We start from the raw sequence: 20,281 nt of genomic DNA, 5'->3' as shown, positions 1-20,281 counted from the left end.
AGAGGGAGACAGGGAGAGAGAGACAGGGAGAGGGAGACAGGGAGAGGGAGACAGGGAGAGGGAGACAGGGAGAGGGAGACAGGGAGAGGGAGACAGGGAGAGGGAGACAGGGAGAGGGAGACAGGGAGAGGGAGACAGGGAGAGAGAGAGAGACAGTGAGAGGGAGACAGGGAGAGGGAGACAGGGAGAGGGAGACAGGGAGAGGGAGACAGGGAGAGGGAGACAGGGAGAGGGAGACAGGGAGAGAGAGACAGGGAGACAGGGAGAGAGAGACAGGGAGAGGGAGACAGGGAGAGGGAGACAGGGAGAGAGATACAGGGAGAGGGAGACAGGGAGAGGGAGACAGGGAGAGGGAGACAGGGAGAGGGAGACAGGGAGAGGGAGACAGGGAGAGAGAGAGAGACAGTGAGAGGGAGACAGTGAGAGGGAGACAGGGAGAGGGAGACAGGGAGAGGGAGACAGGGAGAGGGAGACAGGGAGAGGGAGACAGGGAGAGGGAGACAGGGAGAGAGAGACAGGGAGACAGGGAGAGAGAGACAGGGAGAGGGAGACAGGGAGAGGGAGACAGGGAGAGAGAGACAGGGAGAGGGAGACAGGGAGAGGGAGACAGGGAGAGAGAGAGAGACAGGGAGAGGGAGACAGGGAGAGAGAGACAGGGAGAGGGAGACAGGGAGAGGGAGACAGGGAGAGAGAGACAGGGAGAGAGAGACAGGGAGAGAGAGACAGGGAGAGGGAGACAGGGAGAGGGAGACAGGGAGAGAGAGACAGGGAGAGAGAGACAGGGAGAGGGAGACAGGGAGAGAGACAAGGAGAGAGAGACAGGGAGAGGGAGACAGGGAGAGGGAGACAGGGAGAAGGAGACAGGGAGAAGGAGACAGGGAGAGGGAGACAGGGAGAGGGAGACAGGGAGAGGGAGACAGGGAGACAGGGAGAGAGAGACAGGGAGAGAGAGACAGGGAGAGAGAGACAGGGAGAGGGAGACAGGGAGACAGGGAGAGAGAGACAGGGCGAGAGAGACAGGGAGAGAGAGACAGGGAGAGAGAGACAGGGAGAGGGAGACAGGGAGAGGGAGACAGGGAGACAGGGAGAGAGAGACAGGGAGAGGGAGACAGGGAGAGAGAGACAGGGAGAGGGAGACAGAGAGAGAGAGACAGGGAGAGGAAGAGGGAGGGAGACATTTCTACATTTAACCACTTAATCCCTCAATATTTAGTAAACCTGACCTACTTGGTCTGCTCTTTTTCCCCCCTCTACACCAAACCTTGGAGAAAAAATAGCCAATGTACACGATTACAACGCCTCGCAGTGTGAGTCGTTGTGAGCTTGTAGATCTGCTACTTTTGGATAAAAATCTCCTCAGAATAAGGATTCTAGGTACAAAATAATTGTTTTCTTTTATTTTCTTTTTGTCTGCAGCTGCGAGAGCAAGAGCAGGCTCTGGTGGCGTGATCATAGAGTACTCCCTCCGGTCTAGTGACAGCGAGCATTCTTCCTCCACACTGGGAGGAAAACAGCATCTGAAAGTTTGATGGAATGATCACCTTCCTTTCTTTTATTACTTTTTTTAGTAGCCAATTATTTATTTATTTATTATTTTACCCCTAATTGATTCCTCCCAACACATATTGCTGTGTTGTCACTGCTGTCGTATCCTATAGCTACTGAATCACCTGCTATTGAGGAGCCCCCACCAGGAGAGCCTTCGTCCTACTCCCCCCACACAACAAGAGCCGTGTTAGATCCGAATGGGCCCTATAGGCAAAGTGGGATGTTCAAACCCACAAATCTGTGCAGATGGGCACGAACTTTACCACATTTTCCATTGAGCGGCCTGTGTGCGCACACTGGTTCTCATGGTGACGTTGTCTGATAAGGGGTCTATATACTCACATGTGCGGAAGGTAGCTGGGATCCCAGGTCCGACCGCCGGTCCAAACAGAACGTAGAGAGACAGAACGTACTCTGTGTCGTGGGCCAGGCTCTTCATCTGGTACGACGTGATGCTGCCGTTCAGAGCCAGCTGTCTGGGACGGTCTCGGCCAACAAACTCTGGGAATGACGCAGGGAAACGTTTCCGTTGTATATAAACGCCATGGTTCTCAAAGAAACGCAACTGAGAAGGGGTGTTCCCTGAGGACACCGCTAGAATAAATACGCTCTATGCACAGACAGCAGCCACACTGTCCTTGCTTCCTTCACATGTTACCAGTGATGCTAATGAAAGCTCTGGTCAAAAGCTCACTGGAAACACTCTGCTACACCACCAGCCTCATGGTTCCTTGAGGGGGCTCCAAATGGAACTCTCAGAGTTATGGGGGTCCTTGAAATGAAAACGTTTGAGAACCACTGTGCTACACTAAATTCTTAACCCATTTAGGCCTGACGTCGAAATAAAAAAGAATCTTCTAAATTCTGACAGTTTTCTGACATGTTTCTGTATTAGTGGTGCTCAATTTAAAAAAAATAGCAGACCTACAAGCTCGTAGCGCGCCACTCGGTGGCGCTCTATGAGCTTGTAGATCTGCCACTCAAGTGACTACTGGCCAATACCAGCCCATCTTTAGAATGGATTTTAAGATTGCATTATTTACGGTTTGGCCCCCCCTATATCTATCGGTACTCATGGACCCTTACACCCCATCCAGGGCCCTGAGGTCAGCTGACCAGCGGCTCCTGACTGTGCCCAATTCCAATTACAGGTCCAGAGGTGACCGTGCCTTTTCAGTGGCCGGCCCCAAACTCTGGAACTGTCTGCCCCTACATATCAATTCTGCCTGCTCCTTAGAGGCCTTTAAGTCTTTAAGTCTCTAACCCATCTCTTCTCCCTGGCTTTCAATGTTTGACCTAATTAACCTGTGTACTATTTCTGTTGCTTGGATTCTGTTTTACTATGCTACTTGTGTTATTGTATGTTTGCCTCGTGATCATGTACAGCACTTTGGTTGACCTTCTGGTCTTTGTAAATAAAGTTAGATTTTTAGATTTTAGATTTTGAGCTTTATTGACATGAGAAAACGTTCACATTGCCTCTGATTGGCCTACCGAACGTCCCCTTCTGTGACGCATGTGGAAGCTTGGTAAGCTTGCGCAAAGGCTTCCACTATGCTTTGCAAGGAATCTTGGGAAAGCTTGCGTCCTCTCGAGAAACGCACGACCCAGAGCCGAAGGAGACGTCTACCTTTTCATGTCTATGGACACCAGAAGAACACAATTAACTTCCTGGTAGTGTACAAGGAAAAGACACAGACGTAATTGTCTTTATCCAGCAATTCCAGCCGGCAGATTCGTTGCACTTGTGGCAGACTCGCACCGGAAGTTCGGTGAAATAACATTGGAATCTACGAGAGCCTGCTGCTCATCTTATGAACAAACACTATTTCTCAACGAGACCTATAGACCTATAAAATAATCGCCTCGGGAAAAGACATATCACACATTGTTTTCTGCTGTTTTCGATGTGCACACTGCGTCATTGTCAGTATATTTAGTCGTTGTTTTAATCACCATAGCTTAGTTTTTGTCAGGGAAAAAAGGTAGTCTAAGGGGAAAAACATCATCATAGTTTTTTAGTGCTTTCCACTATAATACTGTGTGCGTGCGTGTGTGGGAGAGAGAGAGAGACAGAGAGAGATTGAGTGATCGTAGGTGAGAGAGAGGGAGACAGAGACAGATGGCATGCCGGACGCGGTGGCGTCACCTGGAGTGGGTCCCCATGCCAGTCTGTACCCGGTGGCTCCTGGCACGCTGTTCCACGAGATGACCGCACTGTTTGTGTTCACCGAGGACGCCTTGAGGCTCTGGACCGAACTGCTCTCCACTGAGGGGGGGTGGAGGGGAAGAGAGAGAGAGAGAGGGTGGGGCAGTGGGGGGAGGTAGAGAGAGAGAGAAGAGAGGGGGAGAGTAGTAAGCACGTTGGATTAAATACAGAGGAAGGAGAGATTCAGGGAGAGAGCAAGAGAGGAGAGAGAGAGAGAATAACAAGAGAAATAAAGTCGAATGAGTGAAAAAGCTGAGACACCTTCAGCATCATTCCTTCCGAGGTCCCACGCACGCACGCACGCACGCACTCACTCACTCACGCACTCACGCACGCAACCCTCCTCACATGTGCTGGCGGTGACGGTGATGACCGGCCCCTCCACGTCCACGAAGATGGGGTTGATGGTGACGGTGTATTGAGACGCCTGTTGGAGACCCTGGACCATGTAGAAGTTGTGGTTGTCCCCCAGGTTGATGTTCTCTATGTGGCCATCTGTGGATTGGATGCAAGACAGGGCACGTTTATCGTGTTACGGTCCCTGGCACAATTATTTGTTAGGATGGGGGTCCGCGGCCAAATATATGTTTGGGTCGTTGACGAGAACAAGTTGTTTGAGAAGCGGTGGTTCTCAAAGTCCAGGGGTACTTAACATAACATTTGGAAGAATGTATCAATATCAGAAACAACACAGCCTTTCAGAGTAAAACTTCAAAATAGAATGTCCCAAAAAGCCATTGCACCCAGTCTTTAACCACGTAAACCCAGTACTTAATACCCCTTATCGTCTTTAACCACGTAAACCCAGTACTTAATACCCCTTATCGCCAGCCTGGCTTGGTACTTTCTACTTAATGGTAGTACTTTAACCCATTCTGGACGGGAACCCCTTTTGGTGTTTTAACTAAGCATGATGTTATAATTTATCTATTGAAAAATAGCAGTTCTACAAGCTCATAGAGCGCCACCGAGTGGTGCGCTACGAGCTTGTAGCTTAATGAATTGAATTGCATTTTTATGGCGCTTTTCTATGCACTACGTGCCTACTCAAAGCGCTTACAATGGTTCATTCATTCATACATTGGGAGGTGAAGCGGCGAACAGTCGACGCCAGTGTCCTCACTTCCCACCCCCAATCCAACCCTTAATGCTGAGTGTCAAGCAGGGAGGCACTGGGTCCCATTTTTAGAGTCTTTGGTATGACCCGGCCGGGGATCGAACCCCGACCTCCCAGTTTCAGGGCGGACACTCTAACCACAAGGCCACTGAGCTGGTATATGTTTCAATCGTTTCAATTGAAACGGGCCTCGAGCATCCAGGGGCCCCCCAAACAAAATAGTAGTAGTAGTAGTAGTAGTAAGGTAGTAGTATAGTAGAAGTAATATTGCATTGCATCGCAGCCTTCCAATCAGCCTTGTCAATTATTCAGCCTCATCCTGTACATCCACTTATTGTACCTAGTTGGCAGCAGCTACTGTAATAATCACTGCAGGTACTCGACATGTCATGTCACGTTGACCTGTGTTGTTTGGTTGTAATTGTTCCCACTTCACAGTGTGTGCACTCACTGCACTAGCAGAGAGTTGCGATTGCATCATTGTATAGCCTATGCTGCCTTCCAGTTACCTTAAAGTAAAAAATGGTTTAATCAAGCTGATTTTGTGTATTTTTCTATTTGGCTGTGTATGCTGTTCATGCTTTGAAGTCCGATAATACACACTGACAAAAAACAAACAAACAATAATTATTAATTATTAAAATGATGACGTCAGGAACGGGGCCTCCCGATCCTTAAGGCCGCCCCTGCTTGTAGGTCTGCTATTTTTGAAAAATCGTGAAAATGCGACACAAATCTTTGAATATATATTCTTTCAGAAGACTTTTTTTTTATTTCGACGTCAGGCCTAAATGGGTTAAGTACATTTTGATGCTTGAATTCTGTACTTTTATAAGTATTTATATTTCTAAGTACAACATGTGAGTACTTTTTCCACCACTGGTGGTACTACGGACTGTGTTTACGTGGTTAAAACCCCTGTAGAGTGTTACCTGGGGCGGCCCAGGTGAGCCGGTACCCCGTGGCACCTTTCACTGGTGCCCAGCGGGCCTGGAGGGTGTCTGTGGTGGCATTCTGGACCAGGAGCTGCTTCACAGGTATCAGCTTCACTGTGGAGCACGCATATGCACGCACGCACACACACACACACACACACACAACATAACACACAGCATTCATCAGGTCTTTGAACAGTGGCTGTCAATGCAGTTTGAGGACACTGGCTGTGGTCGTTGTTGAAATGCAGTAGGGCGTTGAGTGGTCGTTCATAATGTAGTTCTGTAAGTTTGGGTCTCCACTCTTTGGGGTGTTTTGTGGGCCAGCAATTGTCTTTGAAATATACCGTGAGTAATACTCGATCTGAAACAAATCTCAGAAATAAAGTACAGATACTAAAGTACAATAAATGTACTCTTAGTTAGCTACAGTAACACTGACTGCGTGTCTGATCAATTACTTTACGATAAGACAAAGGTTTTTCCTTGGCCTCTAGGGAGTGCGCATACAAAGTTGTACACAGATCGGTGCAGCTATAGGTAAAGACAGGAATTGGCCTGTTATGAGGCTGATTTGAAAAAAATTAAGTGGAATTTCGTCCTCTGCCTATTAGGAATGTGCATGCATAATTTCACGGAAATGTCACGCTGTGTTCGTGATTTGTGGCATTTTGTTCAAAACTGACCAATCCTGCAAGCTTTGGAAGGCCTTTGGCCTGGTGGAGACACTGATGCATCTCTGAAAGAGTACCACAGTCAGTTCATTTACAGAGACTACACTGACACCTTGTGGACAACGTGTGGCATAACACTGCAGCCTCAATATCTAAATATAGCTAAATAATGAGAAAGATATCCTAAGGCTTCGTTTTAGATAAATGACCAACACATTTCATATGTTTGAGTAGGCTATGTTAGAGCAAGTTATCAGAAATGAGAAGACAAAATTGGAACTGGAACAATGAAGTTGATAAATGGGTACAGAGCCCTGCTAATGAACAAACACTCTATAATTGTTTTAACCAAAATATATCATTAGAACATTCTGAAAGCTTCATGGGCAAAGATAATATACTTCAAAATCTAAAAAAAACTGTCAAAATGACCTCTCAGACATGCTAGTGTTAAGTAGTAGACTATTTTTTTATTTTCTTTTTTAAAGATTTTTCTTTTCTTTTTATTAAGAGCGATAGCCCTTCCTATGTCCAGCTTTTAGTGTGTGTGCAAACACAAACTTTGTCCTGACACAAACATTAAATGCCATTGACAATGCATGGACAATTTTGAGTGTTTGTGTAAACACAAACATTGAAGACGAAGGTGAGGATGCAAATGGCCGGAATGAGATGATGTATGATGATGATGCACGATGTCACACAGGTGTGATTTTTTTAGATAGTATTCAGTTGTCTGACAGGAAATGGGAAGAGAGAGATGGGGAGTGACACGCAGCAAAGGTCGCCAGGATCGTGAATCAAACCCGTGGGACACATGCCTAGACCACTACCCTATAGCTGATCGGGCCATAAGTGCTATTTTTATATTGATCCACGTAAAATACATTTATTTAATTTGACCTCTCAGCAGACAGACATGATGCAGTGTTTCAAATTGGGGGTTGTGTCCCAAAATTATTTTAAGGGGTCCCCAGATGATGAAGATGAAGTGCAACAACAAGTGCTTGAACAATGACAACAGAACTCACATGTTTTGCCCACGACAGAAACGGGATCGCTCGGCCCCTGGGGGTAGACGGCGTAGATGGTGACAGTGTATTTTCTGTCTTCTTCCAGACTGTCGATCACGTGGGAGGACACGTCGCCGGGAAGCAGCTGTTCGTACGCGAATCCAGGCCTGTTGGCTGAGAAATGCCAAAAAACATGAGTCATGACTGTCATGAATAAACAAACGCTACTGTAACATTTCAACAACACACCGTGTGTAGCCTCGGCACATTCTTCTCGCTGGCATTTGGATCACACTGTGTGACACAGCCCTCTCTAGAGACCACATCATGTATGGTTTTCATTTGTTTTTAATTTGTGTTTTTGCATTAACTACTTGAACCCTAATGTACTTATTCTGAGGGGAACATTAGCCAAAAGAATAGCAGATCTACAAGCACGGATCAGCTATATCTGGCAAAGAGTTATGGTGTAGAGGAGGAAAAAGAGTGAAAGGTCAAGTATGTTATACAGTAGGTTATACAGTATGTCTGAAAATATACAATAATATGAATCCAACATAGTCGACAGTCGACAACAAAGTCGACAAAACAAAACAAAAAAAACATTAATTTACACAAAACTTATGACAGAGTTGTCAAACAGGTCTATGAAGCTATAAAATATATGAAAAAGTTGAATCTGCAACATAACTGTATGTACAGTATGTAGTGGGGCAGGGGGGGGGGGGGGTGTCCCTGCTTCATCTCTCTCTCTCTCTCTCTGCTAAGAGGTACACAGTCCTTGGTCTGAAAAACGAGCCCTAGGTTTAAAGGGGTACAAACATACATCTAGGAATGAAGATGTTGAAAGCGTTGATCTTCCCCAGAGGAGCGGTCCAGGCCATCCGCAGAGAGAACAGACCCTCGTCGATGACCCGGAAGTTGGAGACCACAGGAACAGGAACTAAAGGACGCAGAGACGTTCGACATCAGTGGAATGTCAAATATACCCGAGGTGGCGGGAGACATTCCTGCCATTCCTGCAGGACAAGTTCCAGGAGAAATGTCCAGCGGGCTTGACACAATGGCTGACTCTAATACGCCTGAGTCATACTTTGTCACCAAAATCGGGTCCATTTGGTCCACAAAGGACTGGTAATGGGCATATAAATATAATTAATTATGTGATTGAATAGTTTATTAACAGTTTGCAAAAAGTACAAAGGTGTGTGTGTGCATGTGTGCGTGTGTGTGTGTGTGTGTGTGTGTGTGTGTGTGACTCACGCGTGTGGACGTTGACAGCAGCAGAGTCTCCTACCAGATCAGGGTAGATGGCGTAGAGCGTGAGAGTATAGTGGGTTTTAGGACCCAGGTCTGTGACCAGGTTAGTGGAGACGTCCCCCTTCAGGTCAATCTGACATGCGGATGCACACGCACATGCACGCGCGCGCACACACACACACACACACACACACACACACACACACACACACACACACACACGCACAATCCTATAATTCTACAAACCACCAAATCTGTTTTGTCTCCTCAGTGGCCTAGCATATGCACCCAACTGCATCCCGTTCTTCACTTTTCCAAATTGCACGCTGCTTATTAGCGTCTTCATGCAAACACCGGAGATTCCATCGGTGACATGGTTACAGCCTTGGTTGCACCCGGGGGTTGCAGCCCCCCAAGCTATGGAATTAATTAATCAAATTGCGCACAGCCTAGGCCACTGCCAGACAAATACACTGTGCATGGCTACTGTTAGACAGAGAGAACGCTGCAAATATATAAAGGATTTCGTTTATGGCACGTGTCCACACACACACCAAACTCTGCGCATACTTTGGGAGCCGGACAGCTATGGAGTAGTTCATGTAATTTACATTGATCTGTTTGAACAATACAGACTAATACAGTGCACACAGGTTCCGAATGTCGAGTTAAAGGTAGAGTAAGTGATATTTGTTGCTTAAAACTCTAAAGGTTTTTTGTTAAAAGATTAAATCGCTATATTCTGATGATAATCATTGGTATAGTTTGTTCAATACCAGGGGTCTCCCTCTCTCTCCAGCTCTTTAATAAACAGAAAATACACTTTTCAGGTAGGTGACAAAATAATGTTAAAGCTTAAATTTTGTCATTCTTTGTGTCATCACAAAGACATTATGTGTTTTTTTTCCACACACACACGCACACACACACACACACACACGCACGGCCCCTCACCTGTCTCTGCTGTGTGGGCAGCGGCAGTCCCTTGGGGCTGAGAGGGGTGACCAGCAGGCGGTATCCGGTGATGTCGCCGGTGGCCGGACTCCAGGTCAGTCTGAGGGAGCTGTGTCCCAACTCACTGACCTGTAGGTCTCTGGGTCCTACCACACGCACCTCTACTGGGAGGGGGGGGGGGTGGAGATTTTGACAGCAAATCTTGGTTAGTTTATAGCCTGTTTTTAGTCGACTAAATATATGATTTTACTAGACTAGGTTCGTTCCTGAAAATAGCCGATCTACAAGCCCACAACGCGTAACAGCAAGCCCACAAGCTTGTATATCTGCTATTTTCAGAGCGCAACACCCGAGCGTAAATAACTTGTCTTTTATTATGCTGGAGTCTTTAGTCATCGTAGCTTTAGTTTTAATTTCACTTTCGTAGTAGCCGACGTACATTTTCCCGCCATCGTTCTTAGTGGACAGAATGGACACTGACCTGGTTCCTGGGTCCTGACGGGCCGCGGGGGCTCTGAGGCGGTCACACACAGCCTCCTGGACAGCTTGGGCACCAGAGACCCCAGCAGGGAGAAGTCTGCGCCCAGCATCAGGTGCTCCTCGTAGGGCTCCGTCACCATGGTCCTCAGCTCAGATTCATCAGCCCCCCGGACACCTGAGCACAGCGGAACATGCATGCAGTGGTGGGGGAAAAGCACTCATGAGACAGAGAGGAGCAGAGCAAGTTCTGTCAGGAAACTCAGTGCGCTTTATCAGAGTACAGTACATACAAAGCAGATACAATTCGTCGCCAAACCATAATAAATATATTGTTCATTTTATATTTAACTAGAAAAAGTGCCCCTCAGGGCAGGTCAGGTTGTGGCCTACTGGTGCACGGCACTATAATAGGCCAATGTGAAAAGGGTGTTCTTATGCCTTTGATGGCAATTGGATGAAGTGAGGCATTTTGTTCCAAAAATGTGTTTTGCAAAGATCCACCTGTTGGTGGCGCTATAACAGGCCAATGTGAAAAGGGTTGGATATATTCCTCAGCCTAGTAGGAAAGTGCATGAAAGATTTCATGTAAATTGCACGCTGTGTTCATGATTTTTGGACAGAATCTGGAGGAGTAATATAAAAAAATGAGTTTTTCAAAAGTCGGCCTCCTGGCAAAATTTGGGGCAGAGGTTCATTGTTGGCATCCAGGGAGTGTGTGTGCAAAATTTGGCATTGACCGGGTTAATGGTGCCGGAGATTAGCTGTACACAGACGGACGGACACACACAAACACACACACACACACACACACACACACACACACACACACACACACGGACGGACGGGTGGACGGACAAACGGACGGACGGACGGACGGACGGACGTGCAAAACATACTCTCTCCGACAACAGACAATAAAAATATATTTGTATCCATTCATGAGTTGCCCTGATAGAAATAATGTTTTACGTAGTTAAGTAAAAGTATCAATGCTGTAATGTAGATATACAGTACTACCGGTAGATATAAAATGTACTTGAGTAAAAGTACAAAAGTGTTTACATCAGCGGTCACTGTCAGACTATAGCCTTTTCCCTAATTTATACTTAGTTGTGTGGCGATGTCACACACCGAAAAATAGGCCGATCTACAAGCTCACAGTGTGTGCTATTTCTGGGCTTGAAGCTTATGGTGAAAATCCCAAAAGTCATTCATAAAATTGCCACCCAAAATGGTGATGAGCATCTGATGTGCGTGTGCGTGCGTGCGTGCAAACTCATTAAATACTGTAGCTACATTCCTGAGCAGCTAGGTAAGATATACAGTACAGAGTGTACACTCTATAACGGAAATATACAAAAAATGTGAACGCAATCTGGAAGTTCATGTTGATATATAGCACACTAACGCACTCATTCTCCTCTCTCGTGCGTGCGTGCGAGCGCGCACGCACGCACACGCACACGCACACAACACACACACACACACACACACACACACACACACACACACACACACACACACACACACACACACACACACACACACACACACACACACACACACACACACACACACACACACACACACACACACACACACACACACACACACACACACACACACACACACACACACACACAGTGTCTCTCTCTCTCATATGCATAAATCCAATGAATATCTCATGAATTTCCAGACGTTGCCAAAACTTGCAGATAAGACATTCAGCAGCTTGGATATAAAAAAAATTGCAAGCAAAAAAGTCTTGTTGGAATGAATGTTAAATGAGTTGAGTTCCATCCATTCAGACCGGTGGAGGAAAGTAACAAAGTACATTTACTCAATTATGCTATACTGTACATAAGTACAATTTTGAGGGACTTTACTTTACTGGAGTGTATCCAATTTCTATAGTACTTTTACTTCTACTCCACTACATCTCAAAGACAAATATTGTTCCAATATGATTATTTATTTGAAAGCTTTATAGTTACAGTAAGTATACCCAATACCCTTTTACTCAAGTAAATGTTGAGTGTTTCTACATTTCAGCATTGACACTTTGACTGAAGTGAAAAGTTTTTCCAGTAACACTGCCGTTCATTCAGACTCACCCCAGGGGTCATCAATGTCCGTACTCCACACGGACAAATGTCTCTGTGGCAAATTTTAGACTTTGTTTTACACACAATTACAATGTTTATCATAATACCCAATTACTGAATATCAAGTCTCCAGGTGTTCTTCAGAATATGTATGACACAGATTTTTATTAGCCAGGTGCAATCTGGCTGTACTGTCGATGTTGAGACTAGTGAGGACCTAGTCGACACTTTTCCATGATTGGCTGCCTCTAGCGCCTCTAAGCCAATGGGAGATAAAACCCATAGTAGTAGTACTAGTGGTTCTCAAATGATTTATTTCCAAGCACCCCCATAACTCTGAGAGTGCACAAATAAAGCCAAATGGACTCTCAGAGTAACAGACCCGTTATGGTCATTCACTACCATCTCTTTATGTGTTTCTGCCTGTTAATATTATTGTTGTTATATTTGGCAAAAATAGAATTTGGATGACCCCATGAACTCACCCACGGTGAACAGAGTGATGCTGTTTGTTCAGACTCACCCACGGCGAACAGAGTGATGCTGTTTGTTCAGACTCACCCACGGCGAACAGAGTGATGCTGTTTGTTCAGACTCACCCACGGCGAACAGAGTGATGCTGTTTGTTCAGACTCACCCACAGCGAACAGAGTGATGCCGGCGTCTGCCACAGCCCTGGCGTCCACCTGATCGTCTGAGCGGCCCGGGGTGATCAATACAGCGATCTGCCGGGGGGAAGGACGAGTGTTAATAACGCTAAAGATGGTTCGTTTTGGAACAGAGGTTTTCAACCAGTGGTCCGAGGACCATCAGTGGTCCTTGAAGGGATTCCAGGTGGTCCTGATGGTACATATGGATATGGTGTATGCTGGTGGTACACCATATCTCAGGAAGGAGATATAGTTTAATACCAGCATACAATACGGTCAGACTAAAGAGGTCCTTTGTCCACCAGTCGACATTGAGGCTTAATCAGGAGTTGTAGTAGCCCTGGGGTAATCTAGGCGGTGGACATTGCTCTTGTCTTCATGTCTTTATGTATGTAATATTGTCTTGTTCTTTGTGTGTACCGGTATATGTGTTCTGCATACTTGGCTGGTGGGTCGCAAGACACATTTCAGTGTGAACTGACAATGAAGTACTATATCATCATATCATGTCAGAGTTGGTGACCAAATGGACGCCTATAAATCTTTAACTCTTGAGAGTGTAAAATGAAACCAAATGGGTATGGGTCCATTTGGTTACATTTTTCGTTCTCAAGAGTTAAATTATTGTTACACATGTCTAGGGGCGGCGGTGGCTCAGGGGTAGAGTGCCTGGATGGCAACCGTGAGGTTGCCAGTTCGAACCCGGGCTCCCCCAGAGTTACTTTCGAAGTGTCCTTGAGCAAGACACTGAACCCCTAATTGCTCCCGATGTGCTAGTTGGTGCCTTGCATGGTTTCCGCTGCCATCGGTGTATGAATGTGTGTGTGAATGGGTGAATGTAATGCACAATCTCTGTAAAGCGCCTTGGATAAAGGCGCTATATAAATGCACCATTTACCATTTACCATTTTACACAATTAGATAATATAGAAGAAGAATTGTTATTTTGATCAATGTTTGTCTGTTATCTCTCCTAATGGTACCAACATCAATACAGCATGGAATTGTGGACAAAATCTTATACAACAAAATATTCTTTGTTTTGGGTCTGAGAGACTAAATGTCATCAAATGGTGGTCCGTGGCTCAAATGCTGAATAATTAATGGACCTTGATATGAAAAGGGTTGAAAACCATTGTTTTGGAAGATACACGATCCCTAATGGAGCCACTGACTAGAGGCAAAAAACCCCGGTAAATCATACAAATGGTCTTTTTTAAGAGCGACTTTATTAGCTACCTTTCCATGTCCCAGCAACACATTCTCGCAGGATCTAGCCTCAGTAAACATTGGACATTTGTGAGATCTGCCTTCAGAGGGTGGAGCCCACTTAGGCTTATAGCCATTTTAGGATGAAAGTCCTATATTCCATGAATTGGAATATTGTGTGGCTTGTGATGATCGGGTCCAATATTTAGTTTGGTGACCATGGGGTAAAAGAATGATTCAGAAACTGTGTTCACGTTCACTCTTCCATTGGCATGAATAGACTCCAACCTGCTTCTGGTCTCCTGAAAAGGCGTCCGCCTATACTCCTCGCAGATACGGGAAGTAAACCAGAGATGCCATGTCTTTCTTTTCTTCTTTTTGCCTTAGAAAATGCCCCAAATCGGTGGTTCTCAAAAGTGGGGCGCCCCAGCATCATCTTAACATTCTAACTTTTTGTATTTCTTTGGTAAATTAACACCCTATACTTGCTAATACTACAGCATCACACAAAAGCATCAAAAGTAGCAGATCTACAAGCTTAAAATGTGAAGCAACGATATACATAATTATCTCATGTAGAGCAGAGAAATATTAACACTAAATATTTTTCCGTGAATACGTCAAAAACCAACCCAGTGGGCTTTTGACATGTTTTGTCTCATGGATCGTTTCACACATAGTTAATGCGGGGGATTATGCACATTATGGGACGTTATCGGTTCGATGGGAGTTCACCCTGCGATCAATGGAGTGGGACGCAGCGGAAGCATCAATATTCACTCAACATTCACAGCGCTGTCGCTGGGACTCTTAATGGATGCGCAATTCAATATGTATCCTTGATAATCTTCGTTCCACTGCCTACACAGGTCTCGCACGCGCACACACGCACACACGCATACACACACACACACACACACACACACACACACACACACACACACACACACACACACACACACACACAGTACATTCACACCTGGGAGTATACAACCTTAAATAATATATTATCGCTGTCGGGCAGAAACCTGGCATTGTCATGCAGACATGGAGGTTAATTTCCAGTCACCAATTTCAGTCCTTTTGATTTCATAGAAGCCAGCATGTCTTCTATGGAAGCATGCGTCACTCTCCGAAAAGAGGTTAGCTACAAAGCGTACGTCACGTCTGCGATCTAATCAATGGCGGCGTCACCGCGGCCGAGGTTATTGATTACGGAGAGACACCTCACCTAGGCGCGGGGTGTTGATGATGTGGACGGGTTTGTGCAGACCTTGCAGTTTGTGTGTGTGTGTGTGTGTCAGTGTGTGTGTACGCATGCGTGTGTGTGTGTGCTAGGCACAATCTATTAGTTAAGGATATGAGTTCATATATTGGTATGTTTCATCATCTACCAAAATGTATAAGCACTCTTCTGTTTCAACTGCCATGTTCATGAGCAATAATGATGTTGATGAGGACAGTATAGACTAGTATAAGTGACCATTTTGAAAGTGGCATGTACTTAAGCACAGTCTGGAAGAGGCATTCCTTACCACGGTGCTTAAGTGCCAACTTCTTAAGGATGCTATTATACAGCATGGTTACCAATGTAAACAGCTTGTGTTTATATTTGGAAGCCTCAGGAATGTCCATAAATTAGCTCTGCAGATTGCAGGACTGCCCAATAAGCCAACAGCTGGTAAGGCATTGGCTAAATTCTGTTCAGTGGCTGTGATCATTGGTGCTCTAATTTGGAGGAGACGTATGCTTCCTGTATCCTGAAATACTCGTTGAGTTGAGATTTGACGAGGAATTTCCATCATCAAAGCTCATTTGAATACATTGAATAGTCTAGACGACCTTAGCTTTGAAGCTCTGAGCCATGCTGTGAGAACAACGGAACCTAACACTTGGCTCTGTTGTCCTGGGACCTATCCTCACCTGTTCCCCCCATCCCCCTCTCTTCCTGTGTCTGCAAGCAATTCATTCAATTCATTCATCGGTACAAGCTTGTATTCACTTCTGCGTCCTGCCCCTGGGTCCACCTTGTGGGTGGGACTAACTGTATATAAACTGTATCTGTGTGCTTGTATTGTCATGCCTGCCTGGGAGACCCGCCTGCGTGCCGTGCTGCAGCATCCGTGTACGTTGTGTGTGCACGTTAAATAAACCTTCAAGCCAGACCTTCAAGCCTCTTGATTCCTCACGCGTTTAGAGTGTGTAAAACTGCCACGTCAGATGTTAAATGTGTGTGTGTGCACCTTAGGTGTGTGGTCTCTGGTGATGGCAGGACTGAAAACGTAATCAACCAGGAACTGCAGGGCGTCGCCTATCCTGCTGGCTCCGCCCTCATAGGGGAGGTCCCTGATGGCGGCGAGCACCTCGTCCAATGAGCTGTAGTCTGTCAGAGCGATCCGCATCCTGTAAACACAACACGGTCCACGGACGTACAAGGTCACAAGTCAGGACGAGTCACATTTTCTAACCAACTGTAGATCTGCAATTTTTTTGTTCAAGAGTTGTTCAGTAGCTCTCGCGCTTTCAAGATTCAAACACAAATGATGTCTTGTATCGGCAAATGTTTTAATAGCCAACTCTAACATAAAATAATCACACATGCTTTCCCAGTTTTAATGGGTTAAAGATCAGGCAATTACGTAATGATCGTGACAGACGAGTAGACACGCAGCCTGCAGCCACCATCGGGGAAGGGGGGTCACCTCACCTGGGGATGTCTCCGTAGACGGTGACGCCGAAGCGGACGCCGTGCTCTCCCACCACGTTGTCCCGGAAGGAGGAGACCACGGCCGAGACAAAGTCCTTGACGCTGGAGAAGCCGCTCTGCTCCACGCTCCACGACTCGTCCACCAGGAACACCACATCAGCCTGCACCACCGTCCTGCATGCTGCAAACACAACATACAACATACACAGATACACACATACACACATATTTGACCTGGGAGACCCCCCACTCTGACCCCCCACTCTGACAAACAGCAGGCATACATTTAGTTTGACTCGGTTCCACAGATGTTTGCCTCTTGTGCCGGTGATATTTAACAATTTGGCTAATTTAGTGTGAAAAAGGGACGCACCGTTTGGAACCACTGGTTTAGGCCCCAAGTCATTGTTTCTTATGTGGTGGGCTGGTGTCCAGGGTGGGCTAAATGGAACCTTACAGGTCTGTAACTATAAGAGTAGAGTAAATCCTGCCTAAAATTCTTGTTCTTTGAGTGTACAAATGGAACTCGATGGACCCTTGGTCCATTTAGTGCACAACATACTCTAGCTGGAGTTCTCATTCAATGCTATCTTTGATCTCCAACACCTCAATGTCTCTAAAAACTAAGCTTCAGACCTCCCAAAACAAACAGAATACTTGGCCTAAAGCCCATGACCACTGGCTCACCGCAAGGGGGGGGGGGGGGGGGTTCCAGCAGGGGGGGCCTCACTCGCCCACAGCTATAGAGAAAAAAAGCCCTGTTTCCTGCACTGGCCACGAGATGGCAGTATTGTTCCACTGCAGCATCAGGCTCCCTTCTATGAATGTTTAATGAGACACAAGTGAGGCGAGGAGACAGATCAACATTCTGGGCACTCCGGCAATAAAACTTTACTACAGCAATGAGGAATGCTTAGAATAATAAGATAAACACACCCAAAAGCACTGCTCGCTCTCTGTGTCTCTCTCCACCTCTCTCTATCTCTCTCAAAAACCACAGGAAGGATGCAATCTGATGCTCGCTCATGAATATTACATATTATTAAATGTGGAGTCGGAAACACACTGGCAGGTGCGCAAGCACACACACGCACATGCACGTACACGCACACAATTATAAGCACTCAGACTAGCAGCAACACACTTTCGCTGTGTGTGTGTGTGTGTGTGTGTGTGTGTGTGTATGTGTGTGTGTATGTCAGACCCTCTGTTTGTCTGTGTCTGTCTCTCTGTCCAACACATTCCTTCATTCATAATTCACATACTACAGACAATCTTGTGGATGCACGCGCACATGCACTCTCTCTCGCACGCACACGCGCACACACACACACATACACACATGCGCACACACACACACACACACGCACGCGCACACAAACTGCAAGGTCTGCACAAACCAGTTCACATCATCAACACCCCGTGCCGAGGTGAGGTGTCTCTCTGTAATCAATAACCTCGCCGCGTTGACGCTGCCATTGATTAGATCAGTGAATAAAAGATAGGACAGACAGCGCTGATTGTTCCGTTAAGACGATAACTCAGCTCCTATCTCCCGTCTCTCCTCCTATCGCATTCCTTTATACTTTCTCTCCTCCATTATCCCCCCCCCCCCCCCCCTCCTCGTCTTATTGGCCGCGTTCCCAGAATGCAGCAGGGGGTGACATATGTCCACCGTGGTTCCCCATGGTGTCATAGCGACCCTGGCGTCCTGTGTCCAGTGTTGCCTGAGTCTTTGAGAGAAATATAAGCAACCGGCAGGTAAACAAGACCCAAATGAAGCCACGCCGACTATACAGGCCACATGATCACTTTTACTAGAATGACTTAAAATCCAGCCCAATATTGCGCTGGTCAGAGCAATGGTCACTGAGTTATGGCCATTTGAAGTGTTATAGAGTTGTTCCACTCGGGCCGATACTCAAGTACTCCTACTCGGTATCGGAACCGGGCCTGATACTCTGACCCAAGTACCAAAACATCCAATTGACACTAGGCTAAACGAACGCAACAGGAGCAAGTCTGACCCAACACTGCAGCAAATCGCCCAAAAAAGCCGATCAACAAGCATGAATGACAACTGACGTGAAGGCATGACAATGTCCATCTATTCATCCATCCATCTTCAACCGCTTATCCGTAGTCGGGTCGCAGGGGCAACAGCTCCACCAGAGAGATCTAGACCTCTCCGGAGCAACGTTAGTAACTTCCTCCATCTCGAGGCGTTCCAAGGCCTCGGGATCTGCCAGTGGGATGTGCATCGAGGACCTCTAACCAGATGCCCGAACCACCTAAGCTGGCTCCTTTCCAGGCGAAGAAGCAGCGACTCTACTCCGAGTCTCTCTCGCGTGAAGTCCTGAACTTCTCACCCTATCTCTAAGGGAGATGCCACTCATGCCAGCCACCTGTCTTAATAATTTTTATTTCAGCCACTTGTCTTCGCAACCTTATTCTTTCGGTCATGATCCACATGACCATAGGTGAGAGTATGAAGGAAGACTGCTGTAGTGCCCCATGTCTATGTTATTGGTGAAAAGAAAATGATCAAGCATGTCTACCGATTATGATGCCTCTGTTAGTTGTTACGCAAGGACAAATTATATATGAAGATTGGAAAAAATATAAAATGTTCCTCTAAGCCCTTAACTCGGTCAACGACAGTGACTCTGTGACAATGTACAGCTGACCAGCAGCATAAGAGAGACACGAGCAGGGAAGACACACCCATAGACAGCAGTGAAAATAGCATCTCTGTCGGGTGGAAACTGAAAAAAAGAAATACATGATTCAAATTCAAACATAGTAAAAGTAGCAGATCAGGAAGCTCTAAATGGCACTTTGCTGATCTACTTTTGATGCTTTTGTGTGATGCTGTAGTATGATCAAGTAAGGCGTTAATTTACAAAAAAGTTAAAATATGGAGATGAGACGGTTTCTGCCCGACAGATACAATATGATCAGTTGGTCCAGAGTTTATCTAGGCTGGTATGTGATTGTGAGCACCATGCTGGAGAGGAGGATATGGAGACAGAACACATGCTGGGGGATTAGAGAAGGTCTCCTTCAAGGTTATCCACATGCAGTCTTGTCTTGCTGCACACAGTAAAGCTCTATATTTCCTTAATCATTGCGATAGAATAGAGTGTTAACTTTAACATAAGAGCCTATATGACAGCAATTACTATGAAAACCTGCGTGCGTCACGCCTTGTGACCGTCGGTCACGCTCCATATATGGCCAGTACATAATTCATTCCATGTTGATCTGACCTCATCAAACCCTTAGATCTCCACTCTTCACATCAGAGGAGACTGGACAGCAGGCCGTGTACCTTTTCAGGATTAATAGTTTAACCTCTGCTTCTTAATTGTACCATATTAAGAAGCTCTGTTGTTTCAGCGCAACTTCGCCCTTTAGGGC

The 20,281-nt window shown here is 46.1% G+C and overlaps 1 protein-coding gene across 1 annotated transcript in view; it reads right to left on the bottom strand.

Annotated features, from left to right (window-relative positions):
• Positions 1-20,281, bottom strand: part of col7a1l (collagen type VII alpha 1-like) — a 76,759-nt gene that overhangs the window by 42,958 nt on the left and 13,520 nt on the right. The window contains exons 3-14 of the mRNA XM_083758072.1: positions 16,862-17,042; positions 16,398-16,557; positions 12,933-13,020; positions 10,192-10,365; positions 9,711-9,871; positions 8,760-8,889; positions 8,323-8,439; positions 7,515-7,670; positions 5,807-5,923; positions 4,106-4,252; positions 3,698-3,817; positions 1,891-2,049 (exon numbers count right to left, since the gene is read on the bottom strand). Of these exons, the coding sequence (XP_083614198.1) occupies positions 1,891-2,049; positions 3,698-3,817; positions 4,106-4,252; positions 5,807-5,923; positions 7,515-7,670; positions 8,323-8,439; positions 8,760-8,889; positions 9,711-9,871; positions 10,192-10,365; positions 12,933-13,020; positions 16,398-16,557; positions 16,862-17,042 (1,710 nt within the window). The remainder of the gene's footprint in view (positions 1-1,890; positions 2,050-3,697; positions 3,818-4,105; positions 4,253-5,806; positions 5,924-7,514; positions 7,671-8,322; positions 8,440-8,759; positions 8,890-9,710; positions 9,872-10,191; positions 10,366-12,932; positions 13,021-16,397; positions 16,558-16,861; positions 17,043-20,281) is intronic.

The sequence above is a fragment of the Protomyctophum parallelum genome (genome assembly GCF_964188405.1).
Source record: "Protomyctophum parallelum genome assembly, chromosome: 22".
Classification (NCBI taxonomy): Eukaryota; Metazoa; Chordata; class Actinopteri; order Myctophiformes; family Myctophidae; genus Protomyctophum; species Protomyctophum parallelum.
Note: the sequence above shows the minus strand (reverse complement) of the source record. Positions and strands in the feature narration are given on the sequence as shown.